General features: G+C 44.6%; 1 protein-coding gene across 2 annotated transcripts; it reads left to right on the top strand.

The window, feature by feature from the left end:
• Positions 1–603: 603 nt before the first annotated feature.
• On the top strand, positions 604–21,027 carry zdhhc1 (zDHHC palmitoyltransferase 1). Of its 2 annotated transcripts, none has more exons than XM_066713374.1 (11): positions 604–1,550; positions 2,510–2,728; positions 3,600–3,775; positions 6,453–6,554; positions 7,583–7,707; positions 8,033–8,188; positions 10,351–10,472; positions 13,330–13,415; positions 16,125–16,236; positions 16,438–16,540; positions 16,827–21,027. In XM_066713374.1, exons 2-11 carry the CDS (start codon positions 2,510–2,512, stop codon positions 17,321–17,323), a joined length of 1,698 nt encoding a protein of 565 aa, XP_066569471.1. In that variant the 5' UTR covers positions 604–1,550; the 3' UTR covers positions 17,324–21,027. The 2 variants fall into 2 exon arrangements, with proteins under 2 accessions (XP_066569471.1, XP_066569472.1); XM_066713375.1 differs by having other exon boundaries at positions 605–1,550; positions 16,971–21,027.
• The last annotated feature ends 2,689 nt before the right edge of the window (positions 21,028–23,716 follow it).

Genomic DNA, 23,716 nt, shown 5'->3' with positions numbered 1-23,716 from the left:
ACAGAGTTTTATTATGCTTCTTGCGTTTTTGATTGTTTTCCTCCTTGCTCCCTTTCCCGTACGTAGCCCTTGACTGTGACCCTACATCTTGACAGCACTGTCCAGGATGTATGACCTCACTTACTGTACTTGCCTGTGTAAATTGTAAGTTGTAAAATGTATTATATTTTGAATTGCTTTGTTTTATGTAAATTGAATTTGTAATGTTTGATGCCTTTACTTAACTGTATTTTTGCACTTTGTTTTACACTTATGTTGTAAGTCGCCCTGGATAAGGGCGTGTGCCAATAAATAATAATAATAATAATAATAATAATAATAATAATAATAATAATAATAATATCATAAAAAATAATACATAGCCTATCCAGAGAATAAAAGAGTGGAATCACATACAGTTAAAATTGAATCGGTAAGTATATTTCAGCAGTTCACCTTGTTAACCATGTTAACGTTTTACAGTTCGATTATTTTCCTAGTTGATCGCAGGAACTCATGATCCTATTGAATCCGCGGGTTTCTCGGCTCGCTCCTGCGTTTGGCCCTTAGCCCCTGCCGTACTGGCCGGAGCGCGGGGCTCCCTGGGAGGAAGCGGCCGGGCTGTTTCCAGGGCGACAGGGCCGCGGATGGGAGCTGCAGTCTGAGGCCGGACGCGGCGGAGGCGCGGGCTGCGTGATGAGAGGGGAACCAGTGTGTCTTTGACATGTGTGTCTGCGGGAGTCGAAAGGACGCACCGGAGACAGGGGAGCCCTGAGCGTTTCATCTCGTATAATCGGAGTTTGATTTCGGATTTTATTGAGCAGCAACAACAACAACGCAGGCGCCGCGTCCTTTGGGAGGCTGAGATATTAATAAACAACACGCCGATGTTTTTCCGAGACTGCTGTGTTGTCCGAGCAGATTATTTATCAAACGTACACATCTGATTGGTTTTTAATATATAGCCTGCATAGCCAGTATATCCACGAAGAGGAAATGCAGTTGCATTGTTGTGGTCTTAGTAACTAGGGACGCCCTGTTTAATTCAGTCACAACAGTAAGTGTGTGCCGCCCGCATCCGCCACGACCGCCAAGCAAGAGGAGAGACATCGTTTTACTAACATTTTCTCCGTGGGCACATTGGCTGGGGTTCACCGGGATGAGTTAAGATTCGCTGTGTGTTATGAAAAGACGTCCAATGTCATGATTTAAAACATAATAATAACGCAATAAAATATACCTCTTATATAGCAACTAGGACAGCATTTAGGATGCTGAGAGGTCTTCAGTGTTTGTCGTGGACAGCCCGCCCCCCGGCCCGGCTCAGAGAGCATGCTTTCCTAGGCTAGGACATGCAGAAGACAGGCTCTTTTGAAAAGTTAAGGGAGATCAGCGGTAGTTAAGGGCAGCGGAGTGGACCGGGACAGAGACGGGGTGGATGTGAGGAAGAAAGGACTCGGGCAGTGGAAAGAGCAGAGGTCGGTTCTGGTCGGTGTGCCTCTGAGATGTCTTGGACCGGGATGCGCTTTCTGCCCACACCTCCGCCAATACAGCACCCAGCGCATTGAAAGGTGAGCAACTTGATCATCGTGCTTTTCTCTAGGTTACTATGTAACAACTGTAATATACGTATTCACAGTAATGGCTAGGATTCAGTGGAAATGCAACCTAGCCTTTTAAATGATTTTAGCACATCAACAACGCGTATACACATAGAAGCGCTTAGAAAAGCTGGGCTCGACTCTGTTGTCATCATAATCATGATGCTTGGCTTATTTAAAAGCTGTAGCTATGCTTCCCCAAAAGACCCATGTTGAAACGTTTAGGATTTTATTGGAAAGTACTATATTACTCCCCTTACATTATTTCCTGCCCTAAAATGCCAAATGATGTAGTCGGTTTTGTATGCACTATAAATCAAGTTTAGACAGACATGACGAGCCAGTAAGTCACTGTTTGAGTTCATAGACCCCGTGCTGCATGTGTTGATACCAGTGAAATAATACTGTATGCTTACTGCACACTGTGAAATTAGGAATGTTTCATTTTTAATTTTGATGTACCATTTGGCAGGACACACACAAGTGTGGCAGACATGGTGCAATAGCTTGTACAGGCTGGGGTTTGGCTGCTGTGTGTTTGATTCTGAAGCCTGGGTTGTGTACAGAGAGATTGAGATTGAATATGAAACTACAGCAGGGTGCTGAAAACAACCAATGGCACCAGAGTAGTTGCCTTACAAACTCCTGGGCAGGAATATACTGCACTAGACATAAACCATGTCTTGAAAAGCCAGAAAAGTATAAAAAAGCATTTCATGTCCTTATTAGTAAGTTGTAGCTAAACTGTAAACTAGTGACACTTTTCTGTATGCCAAAGTGTATATGCTGTGCAAGGCTTTGTTGGTCATAGTTCATGCTTGGGTTGCCTTGCTAGCAGTCCTCAGAAGTGTAGTATGTGCAGAGACAGGGGCAGCAGAACGGCCCGACTGCAGTTCTCGTTAAAGGGTGTTTGGGCCGCTCTCCTCCAGATGAATGTCTGCAACAAGAACCCCAACCGCACGGCCCCCGAGAAGGAGGATGGCCCCTCACGGCCGGAGCTCCCCCAGTGCTCACGCACCAACGGCTGGAGTTGGCCCCCCCACCCCTTCCAGCTGCTGGCCTGGCTGCTCTACCTCTACTTCGCCGTCATTGGCTTCGGCATCTTTGTCCCCCTGCTGCCTTCGCACTGGATCCCTGCCGGCTATATTGTATCCTTCACTCTGTCCACAGGTGTACTTCACCTATACTCTTATTTACCTGTATTATTATTGTAATTATTATTATTCAATTCATAGCAGATGCCCTTATCCAGGGCGACTTACAGTTTACACAAAAAGGATTACATTAGCATTACAAAAGTACAGTAGTACAAAATACAGTAAGCATCCTAGTACAATGAAGTAACAACTGCAATTATTCCTTCATCTTTACTCTGTCCTTCACCTGTACTCCATTCAACTCTTAATGTAACCTTTGCACTGTTCTCCTCTGTCCTTTACCTTGTTTTCTCTGTTCCCTGCTGCCCTCTTGCCTTTTCATTAGGGAGAGTGGTTTAGGCAAAAGTTTCACTGAGCACTTTGTTTCCATCACAGTGTGACTCTGAATTAACACTACAGAGCTGTGAAGAAGTATGTGTCATATTCCAATGTTGTGTTATTAGTATATATTCAAAATACATTTGCCAAATTCAGAATGTATTACTCTAATTGTTTATTTATTGTAATTCGATTTTCAATTATCAAAAGGCAAAATGAGTGTGAGTATTTGTGCTGCAACACAACTCTCTCTCTGAGCTGCAGTCCGTTCTGCAGGCTCACTTCAAAGAGAGGTGTGCAGCCAGCACTGAGACACGGGGCAGGTGGCGCAGGGCTGGCCTGTGGAGTCTGGCAGCACTGCCTGTGTGCTCAGCAGAGCGAGGCGGCTCTGCAGGGGGCTGGAAGACTGACATCAAAGGTAACAGATCGCTGCTATTGCATTGCACTATAAAAAGGACAGTCAGGTTAGTAAGGTGAACAGGAGCTGTGCAGATGGCAGACCTGTTTTGCATCGTTAGCCCATCCTTGACTTGGCGGTGTCCAGTGTACTGGCGTGATGTTTGTTTGTCATCTCTGTGTCCATCTGACGGCCGTCTCCATTGACCCCGCTGATCGCAACGTTCGAGCGAAGAGCTACCGAGGCCCCGTGCCAGCCTTTGATCGCAGCAAGCACGCCCACGTCATCGAGAACTGCCACTGCTACCTCTGTGAGGTGGATGTGTGAGTAGCAGGAAGACAACGAGCCTTACTCCCAATGGCACTGGTCCCTTCCCTCTGCCATTGCATCTTTTCTTTTTGCCTACTTATTTATTTTGTACATTGTAATATATGAGCAAACATAGTGAGTCGCAGGTCAGAAGATATAATATACAGTTAAGTTCATAAATATTTGAATGCCACCACAATGGATTTGAAAGGAAACCATCAAGATGTGCTTTAAGTGTAGACTTTCATCTTTAATTTGAGGGTACTTACATTCAAATTGAGTGAACAGTGTAGGAATTACACACACTTGTATATGTGGGCCCCCCAATTTTAGGGGCTCAAAAGTAATTGGACAGACTAACATAATCATGAATTAAATTGTGAGTTTCAATACTTGGTTGCAATCCTTTGCAGTCAATGACTGTCTGAAGTCTGGAACCCATAGACATCACCAGATGCTGGGTTTCTTCCCTGGTGATGCTCTGCCAGGACTGCACTGCAGCTGTCTTTAGTTCCTGCTTGTTATTGGGTGTACAGCCTTCAGTTTTGCCTTCAGCAAGAGAAATGCTGCTCAATTGGATTCAGGTCAGGTGATTGACTTGGCCACTGCAGAACATTCCACTTCTTGGGTTGCTTTCGCAGTTTGCTTCGAGTCATTGTCCATCTGCACTGTGAAGCTCCGTCCAATGAGTTTTTAAGCATTTGTCTGAATCTGAGCAGATAATATAGCCCAGAAAACTTCAGAATTCATCCTGCTGCTTTTGTCAGCAGTCACATCATCAATAAATACAAGGGAACCAGTTCCCTTGGCAGCCGTACATGCCCATGCCATAAGACGCTTCACAGATGAGGTGGTATGCTTCAGATCATGAGCAGTTCCTTCCCTTCTCCATACTCTTCTCTTCCCATCATTCTGGTACAAGTTGATATTTGTCTCCTCTGTCCATAGGATGTTGTTCCAGAACTGTACAGGGTTCTTTAGATGTTTTTTGGCAAACTCTAATCTGGCCTCCTGTTTTTGGGGCTTACCAGTGGTTTACATCTTGTGGTAAACCCTCTGTATTTACTCTGGTGAAGTCTTCTCTTGATTGTTGACTTTGACACAGATACGCCTACCTCCTGGAGGGTATTATTGATCTAGCCAAATGTTGTGAAGGGGTTTTTCTTCACCAGGGAAATAATTCTTCTGTAATCCACCACAGTTGTTTTCCATGGTCTTCCAGGCCTTTTGGTGTTCATGAGCTCACCAGTACGTTCTTTCTTTTTAAGAATGTACCAAATAGTTGATTTGGCCAAACCTAATATTTTTGCTATCTGTCTGGTTGGTTTGTTTTGATTTCTAAGGCAAAACTGAAGGCAAAACACCCCAAGTACAAGCAGGAACTAAAGACAGCTGCAGTGCAGGCCTGGCAGAGCATCACCAGGGAAGAAACCCAGCATCTGGTGATGTCTATGGGTTCCAGACTTCAGGCAGTCATTAACTGCAAAGGATTGAAACTCACAGTTAAATTCATGATTATGTATATGTGGTCCCACTAAAATTTGGGGGACCACATACAAATGGGTGTAATTCCTACACTGTTCACCCAATTTGGATGTAAGTACCCTAAAATTAAAGATGAAAGTCTACACTTATTATTATTTTTATTTCTTGGCAGACGCCCTTATCCAGGGCGACTTACAACATAAGTGCAAAAATACAGAGAAGTACAAGGCATCAATCATTACAAATTCAACTTAGCTAAAACATAGCAATTCAAAATAATACATTTTACAAATTCCAATTACAATTTACACAAGTACAGTAAGAGACTTCCTACATCCTGGACGGTGAAAGCTAAGTGCTGTCAAGATGTAGGGTTACAGACTAGGGCTACGGGAAAGGGAGCAAGGAGGAAAACAATCAAGAACGCGAGGAGCATAATAAGCTGAAGTGCTATCTAGCAGGGATAGAGGACTAATACAAGTGCTGTCGGAAGAGATGTGTCTTGAGTAAGCGCCGGAATGAGGTCAAGGACTCTGCTGTTTTGACTTCGGTGGGCAGGTCATTCCACCACTTAGGGGCCAGGGATGAGAAGGAGTGGGCTCTGGAGGAAGGAGAGTTGAGAGGAGGAAGAGCTAGCCTTCTGGCACTGGAGGAGCGCAGTGGTCTGGAGGGGATGTATGGAGAGACGAGTGACTGAAGGTAGCTTGGTGCAGTGTTGTCAAGACAGCTTAAAGCACAGTGTGGTCAAGACACTTAAAGCACATCTTGATTATTTCCTTTCAAATCCATTGTGGTTGATTCTTCCCGAAGGCAAAACGATGAATGCTGGGAAAAGGCATGTGCTGGAGCAGCTCCTTGGCTCATTCCAGCTAGTGCCAAGTTTCTGGTAGCCTTGTCCTCATGCCCAGGTCATCGTTCCCTTAGTCAAGCGAGTCTATGCCAAAATAAACTATTTACCTTCTACTACATACATACCTGAATGGTAGAATGGTGAAGTTTGTGTTGCTGTTTTTCTGTGTCATAAGAGAGGTTAGAAATGCTCCATCGTGCTCATTTGCTTGATATTGGCTAATGATCAGCAAATTATCTCCTAATGCAGTGCCCTGTTTACAAACACAGTTACCTTCCCTTTTGTGTTGGTTTCTCATTTTGCTTCCTGTTCCCCTGTGTAATGCTTTCTCTGTTCTAATGTGTGTCGTTTCAAAGGAGTCCTAAATCCAAGCACTGCAGTGCCTGTAACAAGTGTGTTGCCAGTTTCGATCATCACTGTAGATGGCTGAACAACTGCGTGGGCAGCAGGAATTATTGGTGAGTCTCTTAAGTGCTGCTCCTTCAGTTCCCTCAGTGTTTTTGCTGTGTGCCATTGTGCTGCTCAAATGAGTTTCTGCTGTTGGGGGAAATACTTGCACAAAAGCCATAGGCTTTGTTTCGCAGTACTGGAAATTTAAGAGTCCACATGAACAAAGTCATTTTAGCTTGTGATGCATATTCTGTCATTTTTATTTGTTTTGTTTTATGAACTGGGATCAAAATAGAGCAGTCATTTTTAAAAATGTATAAGCCTTAAAGCTCTTTTTAGGATTGACCTACTTTTTGTGAAAATTATATAAATTCCAAAGACCTACGGAAAATGCATGTCTATTTATGTACTCATGCTGAAAGTGGCAGGATCTGCAATGATGTTTGAATATCTGTATCCAAGCTCAAATACTTTCTGATGGTCAGTGCAGTCCTTACCTTTGATTTCTTCTATTTTTTTCATGATTTCTGCTCTGTGTTCAGCTAGCCATATGGTTGTCTTTTTTGTGTAGATGTGTAGTAAGCAAGTTAGAATTCACCCTGCAATTTCTCTTCTCAAGTTTATGTAAAAAAACAGTAATTCCTCTTATCAAGTTCCATGTCCTCTCATCGTACTCATTGCTGCAACCTAGACTGTGTTCCTACCTCCTTGTTATTGTCTCACAGCTGCTTAATCATCCGCATCGTATCTTAAATTCAATTCTCTCCATTCCAGATTAGTCTTTGTCGTTTAATTTAGATGTGGGAAGGTGGGAAGGAGGGAGTCGTGGGCAATGGAAAACATCTGTCTGCCACTCAGACTCCAAGCCTACACTGAGACAGAGACGCCGGCTTTCCCTGAAGGATTATGGTCGGGCTGCTGCCCTGTTGGAGCTGGAGAAGCGGGGGTCTGCCTGGGGCCCTGTTCACACCCCACTTACCCCACTGACACCACTGCCCGAGCACATCACCACTGTGTTATAAGGGTGCCCCCATGATGTATTAATTTTATGATTTCTCTGAGTTGAAGCTCAGTATGAAGCTGGTGTGTGTTTCAGGCTGTTCCTGAACAGTGTGATCTCCGCTCTGCTCGGGATCTGCCTGGTTGTCATCATCGCCTTCTATGTGTTCATCGAGTTTTTCCTGGATCCGTCTCAGCTCCGCTCTGACAAACACTTTCAAGGTAAGCTGTGCTGATGCATCCTCGTGTTCCTGATGGCAGGCTGTATTTAATTCTGTTCTGATCTGCCTCCCACACAAGTATTTCTACCCAACCCTATTTATTATTGTCCTTCTGTTTTATATTGGGTATATAACGCACATGTTAAAATAGTGGAGAAAACCTTTTTTTTTTTTTTTTAAATGTTAGTACTAATTAAGCTTTGTGTGTCTTCTGAAAAAGAAAAAGACGCACAATTGGAAAATGAGAAAAACCCAGCAAATCCCTCTGTCAGTGTGAGTGCTGGGCCGGTGAGTGCTGACTATGTGCTCTGTGGTGTGATCTGCAGTGCGCAACGAGTCGGTGGTGTGGTTCGTGTTCCTGCCTGTGGCCCCGGTGTCCACCACCGGCCCTGCCATCCCTGCCCTGGCAGCGGTCACCATCGCCCTGGGGCTGCTGTCCATCGTGCTGCTTGGACACCTGCTCTGCTTCCACATCTACCTTAGTGAGTGCCTCCCATGCATGCTCTCAGCCTGCTGTACAGTGTGATAAGGCCCGTGATTGGCCGCCGTGGCCCAGCAGGGTTTGCAGGTCTCCTTTTGTCCCCACAGCCTGGGAATTTGGGCTAATTGGTTGTAGTGGGCAATCAAAGATTCAAAACAAAGAAGTGTGTGAATTGGAGCTAAACAATGGGATCTCCTGAAGTGCAGCCCTCTGGGACCAGGCTGCCCAGCACTGCTGTAATGTCAGAACAGTCTGTAAGTCTTGGTGTTCACATAGCACATTGCCTTGCAAGCTCAACACTACTGCGCATAATATTTGTTTCCAAATCCTGAGCTGTACTATTATACTAGTATATTATATTCTGAGAAGGAGTGGTCTTGCCACTATATATTGCAGTTGATGCCCTTATCCAGGGCAACTTACAATTGTTACAATGTATCACATTATTTTTACATACAATTTACACAACTTGGCTTTTACTGGCGCAATCTAGGTACAGTGTTCCCCACCTGGGATTGAACCCATGCTCCAGTGCACACTAACCGCTGCTCCACACTTCTGCCATTCCTGTGAATGGCTTTTTGGGGTGGATGGGGATTCATTCAAGGAAGTACGTCTGTAAAATTCTTCCTCCACAGTTACTGCTTCTGGTACATCTGATATCAATTCTGCAGAGCTCCTACAGTGACAGACACTGTCTGGCCACAGCGGGGAGGACTGTGAGCGATGTAGGAGGTAGCAATGTCATCCGCAGTGCACATGACTTCCACAGGGTGGCAGTGTAGTAGCAGGTGAAGAGGTTAATGAGCTTCCTTGTTAAAGCCACCTGTGTTGGAGCAGATATAAGTGCTTTGCCTGCTATGACACTACCTTCCTCTGGCTGTGCTGGAGTCCTGCACAGATCCCATCCTGTCATGCATCTGTTCTGAAGCAATGTGTTCAGTAAGCTTTGGTACAAACTGGAAGTGGCGGACAGGCCTGATTCTAATTTCATTGTACTTCACTGTTGGTCTTTAAGAAGGGAAGTGAGTGGGGGAGTGCAGTAATCTCCATGAACTTAATCAATAAAATATCAATAAAAAGATGTACACAGGTATACATCATATATTTATAATTTCCCTTCTTTTGCACTGCCAGTGAAGGTGCGCAGAGTCTGTGCTGAGAAGTCTGGCATGGTATACTGTAACACTTTGTGCAAGCTTGCTTCTGCTGCTGCTTCCCTCACTGCTTTTTTCATGCAAACAAACAAAACATATGTCTCCAAGGCTACCATGTACACACACAAAAACTCCTTGCCCAAATAATTGAAACACGTCTGACCAGCTGTCATTCTTTCTGTGCATTCTTAAAATGTCTTGTGTGGGATCAAGCAGCCAACACTTCCAGCCTCCCGACGCGAAGGCCCTGTCCTGCCAGGCAGTTGCCGCCAGCACTGCGCTTCCGTCTCCCCTCGCAGCGTAGGCTGTGTGGTTTCAGCAGAACAATACTTTCAGCTATATGGTTTTGACTGCTATTTTAACTCAGATATTCACAGCCAGTCAGACTTTGGCTTCTGTGAAATCATAGCTTCAGATGTTGGTGCTGCCATCTTATAAGTGGCCGCCAGTTGTCCTTGTGTGGCTCGCTGCATTTGCCCCCAGGTCCAGCCTGTCTCCCAATTTGCACTATTTTTACAAGCCCTATCGGATTTCTATATAAACCACACACCTCAGCTTACTTTAACATCACCTTTCAGTTATATATATATATATATATATATATATATATATATATATATATACACACACACACACAACTGAAATGTATATCAATTTCTAGCTGAAGACAGGAACAACTAAATTTCCCTGTTTTATTGTTTTACTTCTAAAACCTCACTGTGGCATTAACAATAAAAATCCGACCACATCTGAGAGAAGTGCAATAAACCAGTGGAGACCAATTCCATTCAAATGTGATAAAAACAAAACGGAAAGTGTATCAAGTGTTAAATATCAAGTTAAAGATAAAGGAATTTTGTGTTAAATTAGGAGCCATATTTGGCTATTGGATTTCAGTGAGGTGCAGTGTGAGTCCTGTCAGCCTATGTGTGTGTGTGTGTGTGTGTGTGAGAGAGTGAGAGCAGGTTGAGTGCAGTCTCTCAGTGTGTGCGTTGTGTCTCTGCAGTGTGGAACAGGCTCAGTACATACGAGTACATCGTCCGCCAACGCCACCGGCAGGAGGCCAGGGACTCTGACAGAGAGCAGCAGGGGAATGAGTCTGTGCCTCCGAAAATGAAGCCCATCAAGGTAAGAGGGCTGGCACGCTGAGTGGAAATCGGGCGTAGTATGACATACATCCTCTCCAGAGCCTTGGTTGTCCCCTCCCTCTGGTCCTTCTGGGAGGAGAGCGAGAGTGAGTGTCAGTGTCACTGTCAGCAGCAGGGTAGTTTAAAATGGCTGCACTTTGCACCACAGTGCAGGAGGGGAGGCTATCAAAATCCAGGCTGCTGCATCCCTGAAAAAGATTCCAGTCCAGCGTGCGGTGTTGTTGAGCTCCTACTGTATCAACGCTATGCAGACTGTCCTTGGAGATCAGTAGCACTAGCTTTCAGTCAGACATCTCTATGTGCCTGTTGCGTTTGAGTCAGTCCCCTCATGTTCCCATAGAGAATTCTGTGTTTCGTTACATCCCTTATGAAATACATGGCAACCCATTAGGAGAGTACATACGCTCCACACAGTGCTTCTTTTACCTCTGTCTCTCAGGCTTATTCATTAAGTGTCAGTGCCATGCATAACTGGCTCCTCGAGGTGGAGTTGGGTTGTAGTGGAGAGCCAGCCTGAGAGTGCCACTCTTACCTGGAGGAGCTACTTCACAGCGGCCTGCTTCTCACTTGCCACTCACTGCGCTGCCTGAAGTGGCACCTAGACAGCCCTCCCTGCCTGCGACCTCCCCACATCAGTGTGCCATGAGGAGGACAGAAGTGTCGGCTCTGCTTCTTGATTAGGGGGAGGTGGACACATGTCTAGAATGCACTTAATTAAACTTTCCAGAGTATTTCACAGTTTAATCATCTCTTACTGGAACAAGTGTGGAACAGCTGTGGAGTCGCAATCTGGTGTTCTGTATTCAGGGGGTCGGTATGCATCCATGGCTGTGTAAGATCAGGGTCGATGCAAGTCAGAGTCTGTTGTTCTTCATGATGTAATTCAGAGTACTCGTACTGTAACTGCCTTGTTCTGATCCAACTGTCCAGACTCTGTCACAACTGGCACACATCCATCCAGATTACAAGTAAACACGGCGACAGAAGGCTGTGCTCGAAGCAGGAGCCTTTCTGACAGACCAGCTCCAGGTGGGCTGAGCTGCACAGGGCCACAATCCCACATGCGACCCCGTCTGTGTCTGTAAACTCAGTTCTCCTCTTTCCCATCTGCTTCCTTCTGGCCATCCCAGCCTGCTTGGATTGAAATCAAGTTCATACAGATGTGAGCAGTCAATCAAATGTGAATCCACGCTGCAGTAAAGCTGCATGTGAAAACCCAAAGATTGAGGAGCATATTGGAGCAGCTGTGTCTGGCCCAGTCCTGCCAGTGATCGCGGTAAATATTTACAGTGAGTTGTGGAAACGTCATAGTAGTGTGGCAAAATATGGGCCCTCTGGCTGCACTCATTGTAAAAGACGAAGAATTCAGTCATCGGACTCAGAGTAAAACATTGTGATCAGCGTGTTGAGAGTGTGTGTTGCATTGTGTAGGAGTAGCAGGTGAAAGAGCCGATGGGGCTTAGCTGACATTCCCTCTGAGTCTCTGCACGATTCTTAAAGTCAAGACCAGCACAGAGTTTTTAGTTAACGATGGTGTCAACAGGATGATCCTCGATGCTGTGGGTTCCTGTGCAATCCCTGCAGCCTGAGGAGAGCCTCACATGGGCAGGAACTCCTAGCACAGAGGAATATGAATACAGAAGAAGGAAAATAAATAAAGAGTTTTGAGCTAATTTCCTCACTCCGGGTTTCAAGGCTCACTGAGCTGGACCCGTTCCAGCCTGTTGCCATAACGCTTTGTAGGGCAAGGCATCACTCCCGGCAGCACCACCAGAGTTGTAGCATCACATGGCCGATGGCCTAGTTCAACGGGTTTAATAACCAGCATCATTAACATCTGTAAAATGTGAAACTTTCTTGCTGCTTTTCATCATGTGAAGCAGATACTGGCTGTGGAGATGTAATTGTTTTCATGGGAGTGGAGATGGTCTGGTTCTCTGCTCTTTTTAAAGATTGGTACTTCATCTGATCTCCATGATGTTGCCACACGAGGCTGGATCCCTTTATGTGTTTTCTGCTGTTGGAGAGATCACTTGAGTTCTCTCCAAAGTAGACTCTCCAGTCTTCTGTAATTTGCGTGCTGCGTTCCACACAAGTGTATCAGGGGTTAACGCGTTGCTCAATTAAAGATCTTCGTTTAATCTTTATTGAGAGTTGTTTGGATGAAATCAGAGTGCTCTGACTGGTCTGTATTCTGGTGACCTCACTGTCCCTATGCTTGTTCTGGCAGGTGCTATGCCTGGCAGGGGGGCTGTGCTGTAGCAGGTGGCTGCATAGTCAAGCCCGGGGGCTGTGTGACTGCGCTGTGCTGCGTTAGCCTTCACCCTCGCCTCTCCCCTCTGCTCCCAGCACCGTCTGCACTGCAAAGCCACCGGCCCTGCCTCAGTATGACTGGGTTGCCCCTAGCAACTCACTGTTAGGCTTTGTGTCAGCAGCTTGTGACAAGAAGCTGGCTTGAAAGATATGAACAGGATGCCTTGTGGATAACCACCTGTGCTTGGCACATCCACTGAGAGATTAAAAATCACTCCTGGCTGAAGCTCATTAGAATGGAAATCTAAATAGTAGTCATGACACTTGCATGACCCAAATGCTAACAAAGTCTCTGTTCTGGGGAGAGAAAATGATTAAGGAAGTAAGAAGATCTGGCAGTGGGACATACTTCATACTGAGTATACGAGAGAGTGTTACCACTCTGCACATCAGAGTGTTTTTGTCTCGTCTTTTCCTAAAGGCAGTGTGTTGCAAATTCCCCTGCCCCCCTGCTGCAGCTGATCTCTGGCCTTTATTAATTTCCCTCTCAGCTGATAATGCTCTTGCTTTGCTCTCTCTGGCAGGACGTGGGTTACTCAGGGACACTGGGATACACCAATCCTGAGATTGAAGTGGAAGATCCTGCAACAATGCTCTCCACAGGAAAAGAGTAAGCAATCATAAATGCACCTACCGACTGTTGTTTCTGGCCATCTACTACAGTAATACCTGAACCTATTAAAACACAGAGAGCAGAAGCAAACCTGTATCTTCTCTAAATACACCAAACATCCTATCTGAACCTCATCTCAGATTATAATGTTCATGGTGTTGTTTTTACTTGTTCAGCCACACAGTATTAATCTGTGTCTTTGTGCTAGCTGCCAGTCTGTAATCTGTTATTGTTACAACCATAACAATCTACTAATAGATGAGCTTCAGTTTACTCAGCCACTGATTTGCCTTTTACTTTTTGCAAAACAGTATTTGCCAGTTGAACATTGTAAGTTTAGGAAGAACATTGACTTTGTGTGTACAATATAGCCTCTCCCCTCATATTGAGTATCAAGGCTGTGATGCAGGGGTCTGGTTGACTGCTTGGGAAGTGTGGCTTTTTCCAGACTGTGTTCCAGCAGCTGAGAATGTCATTCGCATGCCATTGTACGGTCTCTCCCCATGAGTTTCCAGAGCCATGCAGCAGCAGTGTCCAGAGCAGACAGTGTCTAAACTGTCCAGGACCTTAAGTGTCCTGTGTGCAAGAGTTGAGTTGTCCAGGGCCGGCCCCGAGGCAGCGATGGTCTCCCAGGTGTTTCCCTGTGGAGTCAAGGCCAGCAAAGCCCAGGGAGGATGCTGCGCAGATTCTGACCTTTTCATGAGCCACACTCTGCCAGGCAGACTCCTTTGACAGTGAATTTCTCCAGTGAATCGAGATTGATTGAATTGAATGGGAGAGAACCTCTGGGACCCACTGCAGACCATGCAGCGCAGTGTAGCGGGGCTGCAGTGTGAGAGAGAGAGAGCAGCACTATGAAAACGTAACTTTCTAAAAATATATATAGGAGGATACCATTTGAAAGGTTCTGATTGCCTAAAATATTCTATGGCTGGATTAGCCAATTAAGCAGTCCTCGTTTTTAAATATAGATGTTAATATGTTGGTGTTCTTCAAAGTAAACCTTTTTACTGAGCTGCATTTGATTTCCCCACACTTTTCTAATTAAAATGACACATTGTATCACAGAGATAATGCTGGTTCTGAACACATTCACTCATTCAGACGTTAGGCTGGACATAAGAAAGCTACAAGACCCCTTTACTGAAGGTTAGACTATGTATTGTCATTAAACTCAACTGCCAAGCAGGTTTGTAAGGTTGGTCTCATGGCCCATATGACAGTGAATTAGAGTGCTGCTGATCAATACACAATCAATAACTTTCTTTATTTCCTCAGTACAAAGGGAGTTTTATTATCTAATTGTAATTGTTAGTGGTTCACATTATTGCAAAGCAGTAACACACTTACTCCATGTGTAATTACAAAATTATTTTATGAAAACCCAGATGCAGTCTTTTTCAGCACTCTGACATCGAGACTTCCTCTTGCCTCATTGCCCCTCACTTTTTTACAGGGACTTAGGTCTAGGACTAGGTATTAAAAAACTAGCTTGTCTGTGTATATCCAGTGTAAATTGGATATATGTGATGTTCTAAGCAGTTTCTTATCTAGGCTAGTCTGTGCAAGTTTAATAAATCACAGCAAACTGTACTGCAGTTCACTGCTACAGTAACTTCGTCACAGCTATTAAAATAGGCAACTTGATGGTTGCCTTGGTGACTGTTGTCTTTACAAAAACAAAATGAGGATCAAATTCTTTTCCCATGACCGGAGGACATTCTCAAAGAACAGAAGTGACACCATTTAGTTTGAAAATCTTAACTGACAGAACTGAGAACTTGCTTCTTTTCAGTTACTTTTCCCAAAAGGTACTGTATAATGCTAAAATTGTCTACTTGTGTTATACCAAGCGTCTTCAGACTTGTGTTTTATATTGTATTATTTTTACACTGTGCCACAGTTTGCCTTTCCTGTATTGTGTGTTGCTGGTGAACAGTGTGATATTCGCAGGCCAGAGGCCTTTCTGTGCCTGACTGGGGAGGCCGGGCAGAGGCAAATGCTCCAGTTGTTGTCTCTCCATGCAGCTCATCAATTCAGGCAGGGCTCCACTGAAGTGCTGCTTGTGTTAGCTTTAAGAGAAAGACCCAGAAAGTCAGTTTGGTGTGCCGAGGTGCTCTGGGTGAAGAGCGAAACTCAACCCTCTGTCTGTGAGCAGTTGTGGGCTCACTGCCAAAGCAAACCTGGCCAGCTTATAAAACCCAGCTCTAACTGCTGCAATAACGGCGAGATTTACCTCTGTGTTGTGTTTGGCTGTGGAGTAGGTTTACATTACAACACTGAGAGAGCAGCGTTAGAAAATCTTTAAAATGCAGGAATGGGTGGGAGCCTATAGCTTGTCAAGGAAAACATCTACCATAGAGCATTCTGTAGTCTTGTATGTTTTTCTAGGCACTTCAGGTAATTTAAGACCTCGTCCATGGGTTTAGTACAGAATTACATTGTGCCCATGCTTTTACACAGAGCATTAGTTTTCCAGTATTAAACACTGTAGACATTAATTGTGTAGAAGCCCGCACTTCTCCACAGATGATGTTGTGGTTCTGCACTGATACTGGTGGGCCGGGGTCTAGACTGGCTCCTGGTGATTCCCAGGGTCCTCTGTTTCATAGTCATTGTCCACAACCTATTTGTCCCGCTCCTGCCCTCTCTGTCCCCCTCTCTCCTTCTCAGTTTCTCACTGGTTGTTGTCTGTGGGCAATGCAGGTTCTACGGGAATGGTGTTCTGAGCTCTGGCAGCAGGAGGGTGGAGGAGGACCTTGTTCCCACCATGTCCACCGAGCCACAGTTGCCCACCCGGCCACACAGACACACACAGGTGAGAACCCCCCCGTGCCACACTTAAATATATATATCATTCAGTGCTGTAGGTTACAGATATGTGCATCTCTGCGGGTTCGCACTCACAGACTGATCCGGACCGTATTGTTCCTGTAGGTGTGTTCAAGTTCACACAGAGGAATGACTTGGACACAACATTTATTTAATCTTATTTATTTATTTATCTTTTCTTCAATAGAAGAAGAAAAAGAAAGTGCACAAAGTACCAGCAGAAGTGACCAATGACCGATCCCTGGAACACAGTGCCAGCAAGATGCCAGCAGTGCCCCCATCAGAGCCGGGTAAGAGTGCCGAATGTGAGCACAGAGCTCTTATTGGCCACTACACAGCCTCCCTAGATTACCAGTCCACAGGAGTATATCGACATTTGTATTTGTTTGTATTTGTGTTAGTAAATGCTTTTCCTAGTATTCCCTCCTCTGTGTCAGGACACTTCCCTGTGTCCTGGGGTCCGTGCCCAAGTCTAGGTTAGTACTGTTGTTGGCTCTGAGGTTGATTCCAGCCTTGTGTTGTGTGCGAGTCTGAACCCTGCTGCTCTCGCTATGTGTCCCTCCTCTCCTGCTGTAGACCACTGTGTTGGTGCTGCTACTATGGTTGCCTCCCTGAGTCAGCGGCTCCCCTTCCCAGCATTTCCCCTGCGTATGGCGCTGCCCCCCCTGGCACCGGTGCAGGCGGCTGGCCTCCCTGCTGAGTATCACTCTGACTCCGCAGAGTCCCTGGAGGAGATCCCCGTGGCCCAGGCTCGGCTGGGCAGTGCAGCCATGGCCGGCTATAGCGCCCGCAGAGACACTGGGGCCGCCTCCTCGGCTCAGCCACCAGCCCCTGGCCATCTGCTGCAGCCCCTGCCCTCCCCGTTGCCCAGGACCAAGAGGAGGGGATCCCGCCGGACTCCGACTGAAGAGCAGAGGTTCGAGCTGCAGCCCCAACCACCCAGCGTGTTCGTGAGCAGGAGCAGTGGCGTGCCTGACCTGGGAAGAGGCCCAGAGGCCCCTGACACTGCGGGGAAACTGAAGCGCAGCAGCAGGAGAGGCCCCAGCGATTCCAGCCCCAGGACGCTGCCTTAGCATGGCCTGCCGGACCCAGCTCTGTGGCCCTCACTTCCCACGCACCCACCTGTGCCCCTGGGTAGCAGCCCCCCCTCACACAGCAGCTGGGCTGTCAGGAAACTTCAGAGAGTTCAGCTATAACACTCTTCCCCAGATGCAGAACTCGCTCTGTCTGCAGCAGCCTATGCAAACACTGAGAAACTGGGCGGGTGTTGGAGTGAATCTCTGAACGACACTGTGGACTACGTGTTTCTCCAGGTGAAAGGAATCTCATCAGCTCTACGTTCTTCCGTATGGCAGCATGCTGCTGAAACACTAATTCAGCCACTGATACAGTGACCTGACTTTTAATTTGGTTGTCTTACTCTTTTCCTTACTGTATCTTTAACCTGCCATAGTAGCATATTACCAAGACAATATTTTTCCTAGTAAATATTTTATTTAATTATGTACTTTTTTATGATTTATTTATATGCGTCCAATGCCAAAGGTTATATACTGTGTGGAAACTTACGATTCTTGATTTATATGAAATATTCATATTCAGCTCAGTTCAGAAGGGTAGTGTCTCCTGCAATACAAAACAAGTTACCTGAAACCTTAATTTAATCATTTTGAGTGTGTGTGTGTTTTTCTCTAGCAATCTATGAAAATTACTTTCTAAAGGGGCTGTGCCCTAAAATAGCTCTGTGCGGATGCTCTGTCCCTGCAGTCTTGTAGCGGCCGGTGGGTGTGTGCTGTGGGTGTGGTAGGCAGTGCCCTCTGACAACTGACACACAGCTCACGGGACACTACTTCCCAGTGCTGCTGTACTATCTGTGTCTCTTGCTGCACAGACTATTATTATTAATATATGCGGCTGACACTTTTATCTACAGTAAATTACCTATATTAGATCATTAGGACATTGTAAGAAAGTGAAGAAGCTAACTTTGTTTGCTTGTTTGTTTTAGCCCATGCCTGTTTGTGATATTGTGACCTTCCAGTGGTCTGAGTATAGACACTATAGTATAGGGACTATATCAAGCTTTGGCCTGTTTGTGTAGCAGAACTTCTACCTCTCTGGTCCAGTCCGCACATCTGGGGCCGGTTGCATAAACATAGACTAAGTCTTTGCCATAGTATAATTATAAATCATACTAATGATAGACACTCAGTTAAAACCGTTGCATAAAACAGTCTTTACTTAGACTGGTCTTAGTCAATAATGCAATGCATTCTGGGTATTTTAAGACCATTTTTAGGACAGACAAAAACATGGCGGACGCTCTCTAAAACAGTAACGATCCCAGTTATCTTAAAATCTGTTAGTTATTTAACTATACTATAGAAAAATTATATAATTTTGGGGATATTTTCTGAATCTTCTGAAACGCATTCAAACGCAAGGTGTGGGATAACATCACTAAAAAGACAACAGCGACAATCCGCATTGTGTGTGTGTTAGAAGAATATGCTAATTTAAGAGGAAACATCAGTGTACTGGAGGAGGACCTCTCTAAAACTAAAACGCAGTACAGAGTTATTATTATTTATTTATTGGCAGATGCCCTTATCCAGAGTGACTTACAGGATACAAGAGCAAAACAAAAGTGCAAAAATACAGTACAAAATTTCAAATCAGGCATAATACATATTACAGTTTCAAAATTACTAAAGTGGATAGGTAAAATGTAGCCTACAGCTGGTGATTGAAATCTTTGGGGAGGAGTCTCGATGCTGGGGGATTGCTGGTGGGTGGGAGAGCGGAGTGTGTGAGAGCCAGTGATTTCAAGGGGAAGATCAACTTAAATTCTAAGTTAGCCTAGGGGTGAGGAGGCTACCTTAAGTCTTAATCTTATTTTTTATGCAAATAACTAACTTGCATTAGACTACTCTGTCAAATTAAGTTGCATAAAATTTAGTTTTATGCAACCGGGCCCTGCTCTCATTCTGCGCTCACAGGCTGCAGCTGGAAAGTCTTTTCAGAGCAGTTGGTTTCTTTGCTTGGTTTCTTTTTAAAATTATTTTTATGAAACACAAGTTTTCTGTGTGTATAATGCATAATTCCAGAGGATTGAGATATGGACAGGTGTGTGTCTGACCTTGTTACAGTAAGCAGAAAAACCTGAAGGCCAAGTGACTGGTATTGAAATTACTGTGTGAATACTTTTGGGAAAAAGGATTTGGAGATTCATGGAATACATGTGCTTTTATTTGTTAAAATATCTTGTTGGTGCAGTTGCAGGTAGATATTTTGTATGAAATCCCTTCAGTTCATGTTCATTTTGGTTTCCATTTGGGAAAGAGAGCTAAACGAGGTGAGCGAACTGTTATTAATATGCGGTGCTTTGTTCTGTTTTGGCGATCTTTCCCAGTTCATCTGCGAGCCACATAGCATCATGGGAGCAGAGTGTGTTACCATGACAAAGAAACATCAGGACATCACAACTCCCTGTGTCAGGAAGGCCACGCAGAGATCGAGAGAGCTGCAGCTCTCTAAGGACATTGTAACAGAGCTTTTCGTAACAGACTCAAAGATTTCCATAAAAGTCCTGTTCAGATACTGTCAAGTTGACAAGCATCTGGATTGATTGCCCAAATGAAAGGTCTAGATAGTGCTGAGTCAGGTCACATCATTCAGCTCTTAAATGAGGAAATTGTTTTTTTGTTTTTGTTGTTTTATTGACTCACAAATTCAGGAACTAAAATCATAAAGAAGTTTTTAAACCTTGAAAACCCACACATTGAAAATACTCCTGTACACACACACACACACTCACTCACATTTTTAATGCCATTTATCCCTGACAGTCATATCCAGGGGGTGATTTTAATGTTTTGTAATTTGTGTTTTACAGTAGACACCTGTATTTTAACCTACATTTTATAACTATACAGACTTTTTAAAAATAAAACTAGAATATTTGTAACAGCGTTTTTATTTTTATCTGAGTTCTGGAGAGAAAAAAAAGCTGTATAAAGTGTCTTTATCTTCTGTGATCCAGCCTGCTATCTGCAATAGTTCAATGTGTCTGTCTGAGTGTAAATTAACATTTAGCCCTGAAAAATCTGCATCAAATCACAAGGGATTTTTTTGTGTTTTCCTGGTGTTTGCAAAAAACAATACATTTATTAAAACTGAGGGATTTTTTGGCTTTCAGGTGGGCATTTCATTAGTGTGTCTGTTTTGTTTAACAGTGCCTGTTGAGATCACTGCTGCCAGCCACTTGTACACTAACTATTTAAAAACAGACCAACGACTGAATAAAAAGCCAGGGGGTGCAGTGCATTCATTATGTAATGAGGCAGTGAGGGATGGACACCATCCCAGCATGGGAGTTAAGTCACTGACTTGCCTCCTCTGGCCTCTCTCTGCGGTGCTGTTCTGTCGGCTCTGGGTTGTTGACAATGGGGCGGTTGCAGAAAGGAAGCTGAGACTTCATTGCGTGTTTTTAAATTGTATGTCAGTGGCTTGAACCCTTGATCCCTTGGTCCCTCTGTGCCCTCCCTGTGACCCCCCTGCCTCTGCTTAAACACGCCGTCCTTCCTGTGTGGGGGGCCAGGAGGCTGCTGGTGACGGCAGGGTTTGTCTTTAAGTTTCAGTTATATAATATTCCAACACTATATTTGCACTAAATATAATTAAAATGTTTATGTATTATTTTTGTATTAAAAAAAAAAATAATAATTCTGTATATACCCTTCACGTGTCACAATAAATTTTCTCGTTGACTGGTGAATTTGTGTTTCATTACATTGTTTCCAGCTTTTATTGTATTATTTTAATGGAAAGATTGATCAAGAATACATCCTGTGAAGTATCCAGCTTTTGTCCCTGAGTGGCCAGTAAAGGACATTATCTGCACAGAAGCACAGCTGTGTCAGCTGACTGAGCCACTCAGTGCAGTAACAGACCATGTCAGATGTGCTCTGCTTTTAATTTAATATATATATAAATTATAAACTCATATGCTGCACAGACCCAGATGTACAGTGAATTCTCAATGGGACTCCAAGGAGGTAAACATGAGATCAGAGAAGATTTGAGTTGAAAGTGAAACAATACTGCAAATTTGCAATGCTTTAAGTTGTATTTAGTATTGATTGTGTTACTGCACTTTTGTATTGCTTTAAAATACTTATTGTGTAAACTCAAGTCGACCTGAATAAGTGTGTCTGCTTAGAAATTAATAATAATAATAATAATAATAATAATCAATGCAGGGACATACAACTGGAGAGAAGATTGACCATAGTGGGGAACCCAGGACATTGACCAATCATGCCGTTACTGTAACTTGCCATAACTGTAGTTCTGCAGTTTTCACACTCTGAGCACAGTAAACTCTCACCAGCTTGTCAGTCATGGCTCTGCAGATTTCTAGATGAAATCCAGATTTTACGAAAGCTATAAAACGTTTTTAAACGTGCACATGGCTCTGTTTCAGGGTTAAACTGAATGTGTCCAGGCCAGACTGCTACAGTATGGATGCAGATCATATTTGCTCGCCTGTTTCCTTAGAAACGCCATTTGTCTGTCTGTAGAAAAAACGGTCAGTGGTTATTGTGTTCATGGCAACCGTTTAAAAACAGAGTTGCGAATCACAAAGACATCATTTAGTTCTGTTTTTTTACATAAGAAAATATTAATACACCCTGTTTGCTTATTACAGTGCTGCGGTGCTTGTAAAGAGGCCATTAGAAACTTGAATCCGGGTTCGACTGACTGACTGCGGTAGCCTGTCAGGGACAATTCTTGAAGCCTCATTCCTTCGGTGGAAAACCTACATCAGTGTGTTGGTCTTAATTTGATTTATTTATTTATTTATGTCTGTACCCCACACATCAGGATGCTGGTGTGCCATCCCTTGGTGTCATGTTGTTCCCGTGGTGAGCCCGGTGCTGACTGTTGGCCCTTTCCCTCTGCAGTCTGATGCCTTGCTGTTTGCAGCACATAACACACTGGAGAATCACAGTGTGGGTCTGCCCTTTAGTCAGGAATGAGAAAAGTAAACATGAAACTGAGAAACATTTACTGTGTGTGCGTTTCCATAGGTAAGCGACAACATAACACTCTTCCCTTATTCATGAGCGCGTCTGGGCGCGGTGATGTGTCTGTATGGAGATGACAGTCCGTTCCTGTGTAACGGCAGCGCTGAGAGCTTGGGTTCGTCACACTCACACTTTGCAGCACCTGCATCTAATCACGGGGAACAAAGCAGGATGTGAAGTAATGTGTTCGTGTTTGTGTATGAACAGCAACACACACACACACACACACACACATATTCACTCACACGCGCACACTCCCAACTCCCTCCCTCTCTGTGTGGGAGTTCTCAGGACAGTCCGGATGCTATTTTTATTTGTGCTGACTTGTCCTGCAGTGTGTATCTGTGTGAGTGTATAGGTATAGGTAAAACAAAAAAGCAAACCTCACACCTGACTCAACTGATAGACAGGCTTGGCAGTTCCCCTAGATTCGCTTTCACTCCTCTCTGCCTGTCAGTGCTTGCCAGAGACTGAAGAAGAGTAGCTGACAGAGCTCAGGAGGAGTATTGTCACTAAGGTCTACTTGGCAGCGTGTGAGTGAAAAATAAACCTTCTGTTAACTTTAACCCCTCTTATACAGGCCCTTGTCTCAGCATTCTCTCTCTCTCTCAGAAGGATCTGTCTACTTGAAAGGAAAACAAAGACAAATATCTCTTATTTAACGCGTGGTCCCTGCCCAATGCGTTTCAGACTAGCAGGATGCCCTGGATAAACACGGCTTGGCCCGCAACTGGCGCTCAGACAATGCTTCCACCTCCACACCTGTGAGGCACTTGGAAGGTTTATTGTCTCTCTAAGAGCCTGGAATAATGGGCGGCTGTGCTGCAGACCAATCTCCCGAGTGCAGCCCCGAGAGCATGTCCGGACATGGCAGTCAAAAGTGTGGCGTGGCATGGTTACCTCGCTGTGTTTTTCACCCATCTGTTTACAATGGCTTTATCTCTGGAGAGCTCAAGGCTTTATCATGCAGCTTGTCAAACACAGTGAGGTTACATCAACAGCACTGACTGGCTCTCTAGCTCTTCTAGCAGGGCTGTGACTCTAGGCAATGTAATAGTATTTATGTTTCGGTGAATAATCTCCAGTGAACTGAAATTCAAGTAAACCAATAAAATAAGTGTTCTCACCATTGTATTTATTGCCAGGCAATTTGCACAGACAGAATTTAAGTTTACTGAATTTCCCCCCCCCGTACAGAATTTCAATTTCAGCTCTTTGTCAACTGACAGGAGTAGGAGATGTAGGTGTTGCTGTGCAGTGTGTCTGTGTTGTGTGCTGTGTGAGGGAAGACCGCTCCTATGTTCAAGCAAAAATATGCTTCTGATCCAAACTCACTCCTAGGTGAGAAAATTCAATTACATTTTCCCTGCAGCCCCT

The sequence above is a fragment of the Amia ocellicauda genome, chromosome 9 (assembly GCF_036373705.1).
Source record: "Amia ocellicauda isolate fAmiCal2 chromosome 9, fAmiCal2.hap1, whole genome shotgun sequence".
In the NCBI taxonomy this organism is placed as follows: domain Eukaryota; kingdom Metazoa; phylum Chordata; class Actinopteri; order Amiiformes; family Amiidae; genus Amia; species Amia ocellicauda.
Note: the sequence above shows the minus strand (reverse complement) of the source record. Positions and strands in the feature narration are given on the sequence as shown.

Bases quoted from the DNA above. Each gene is read 5' to 3' on its own strand.
- zdhhc1 (XM_066713374.1), top strand. From the start codon at position 2,510: ATGAATGTCTGCAACAAGAACCCCAACCGCACGGCCCCCGAGAAGGAG. The intron at 8,189-10,350 runs GTGAGTGCCTCC...GTGTCTCTGCAG, and splicing joins CTGCTTCCACATCTACCTTA to TGTGGAACAGGCTCAGTACA. The intron at 16,237-16,437 runs GTGAGAACCCCC...TTTCTTCAATAG, and splicing joins GGCCACACAGACACACACAG to AAGAAGAAAAAGAAAGTGCA.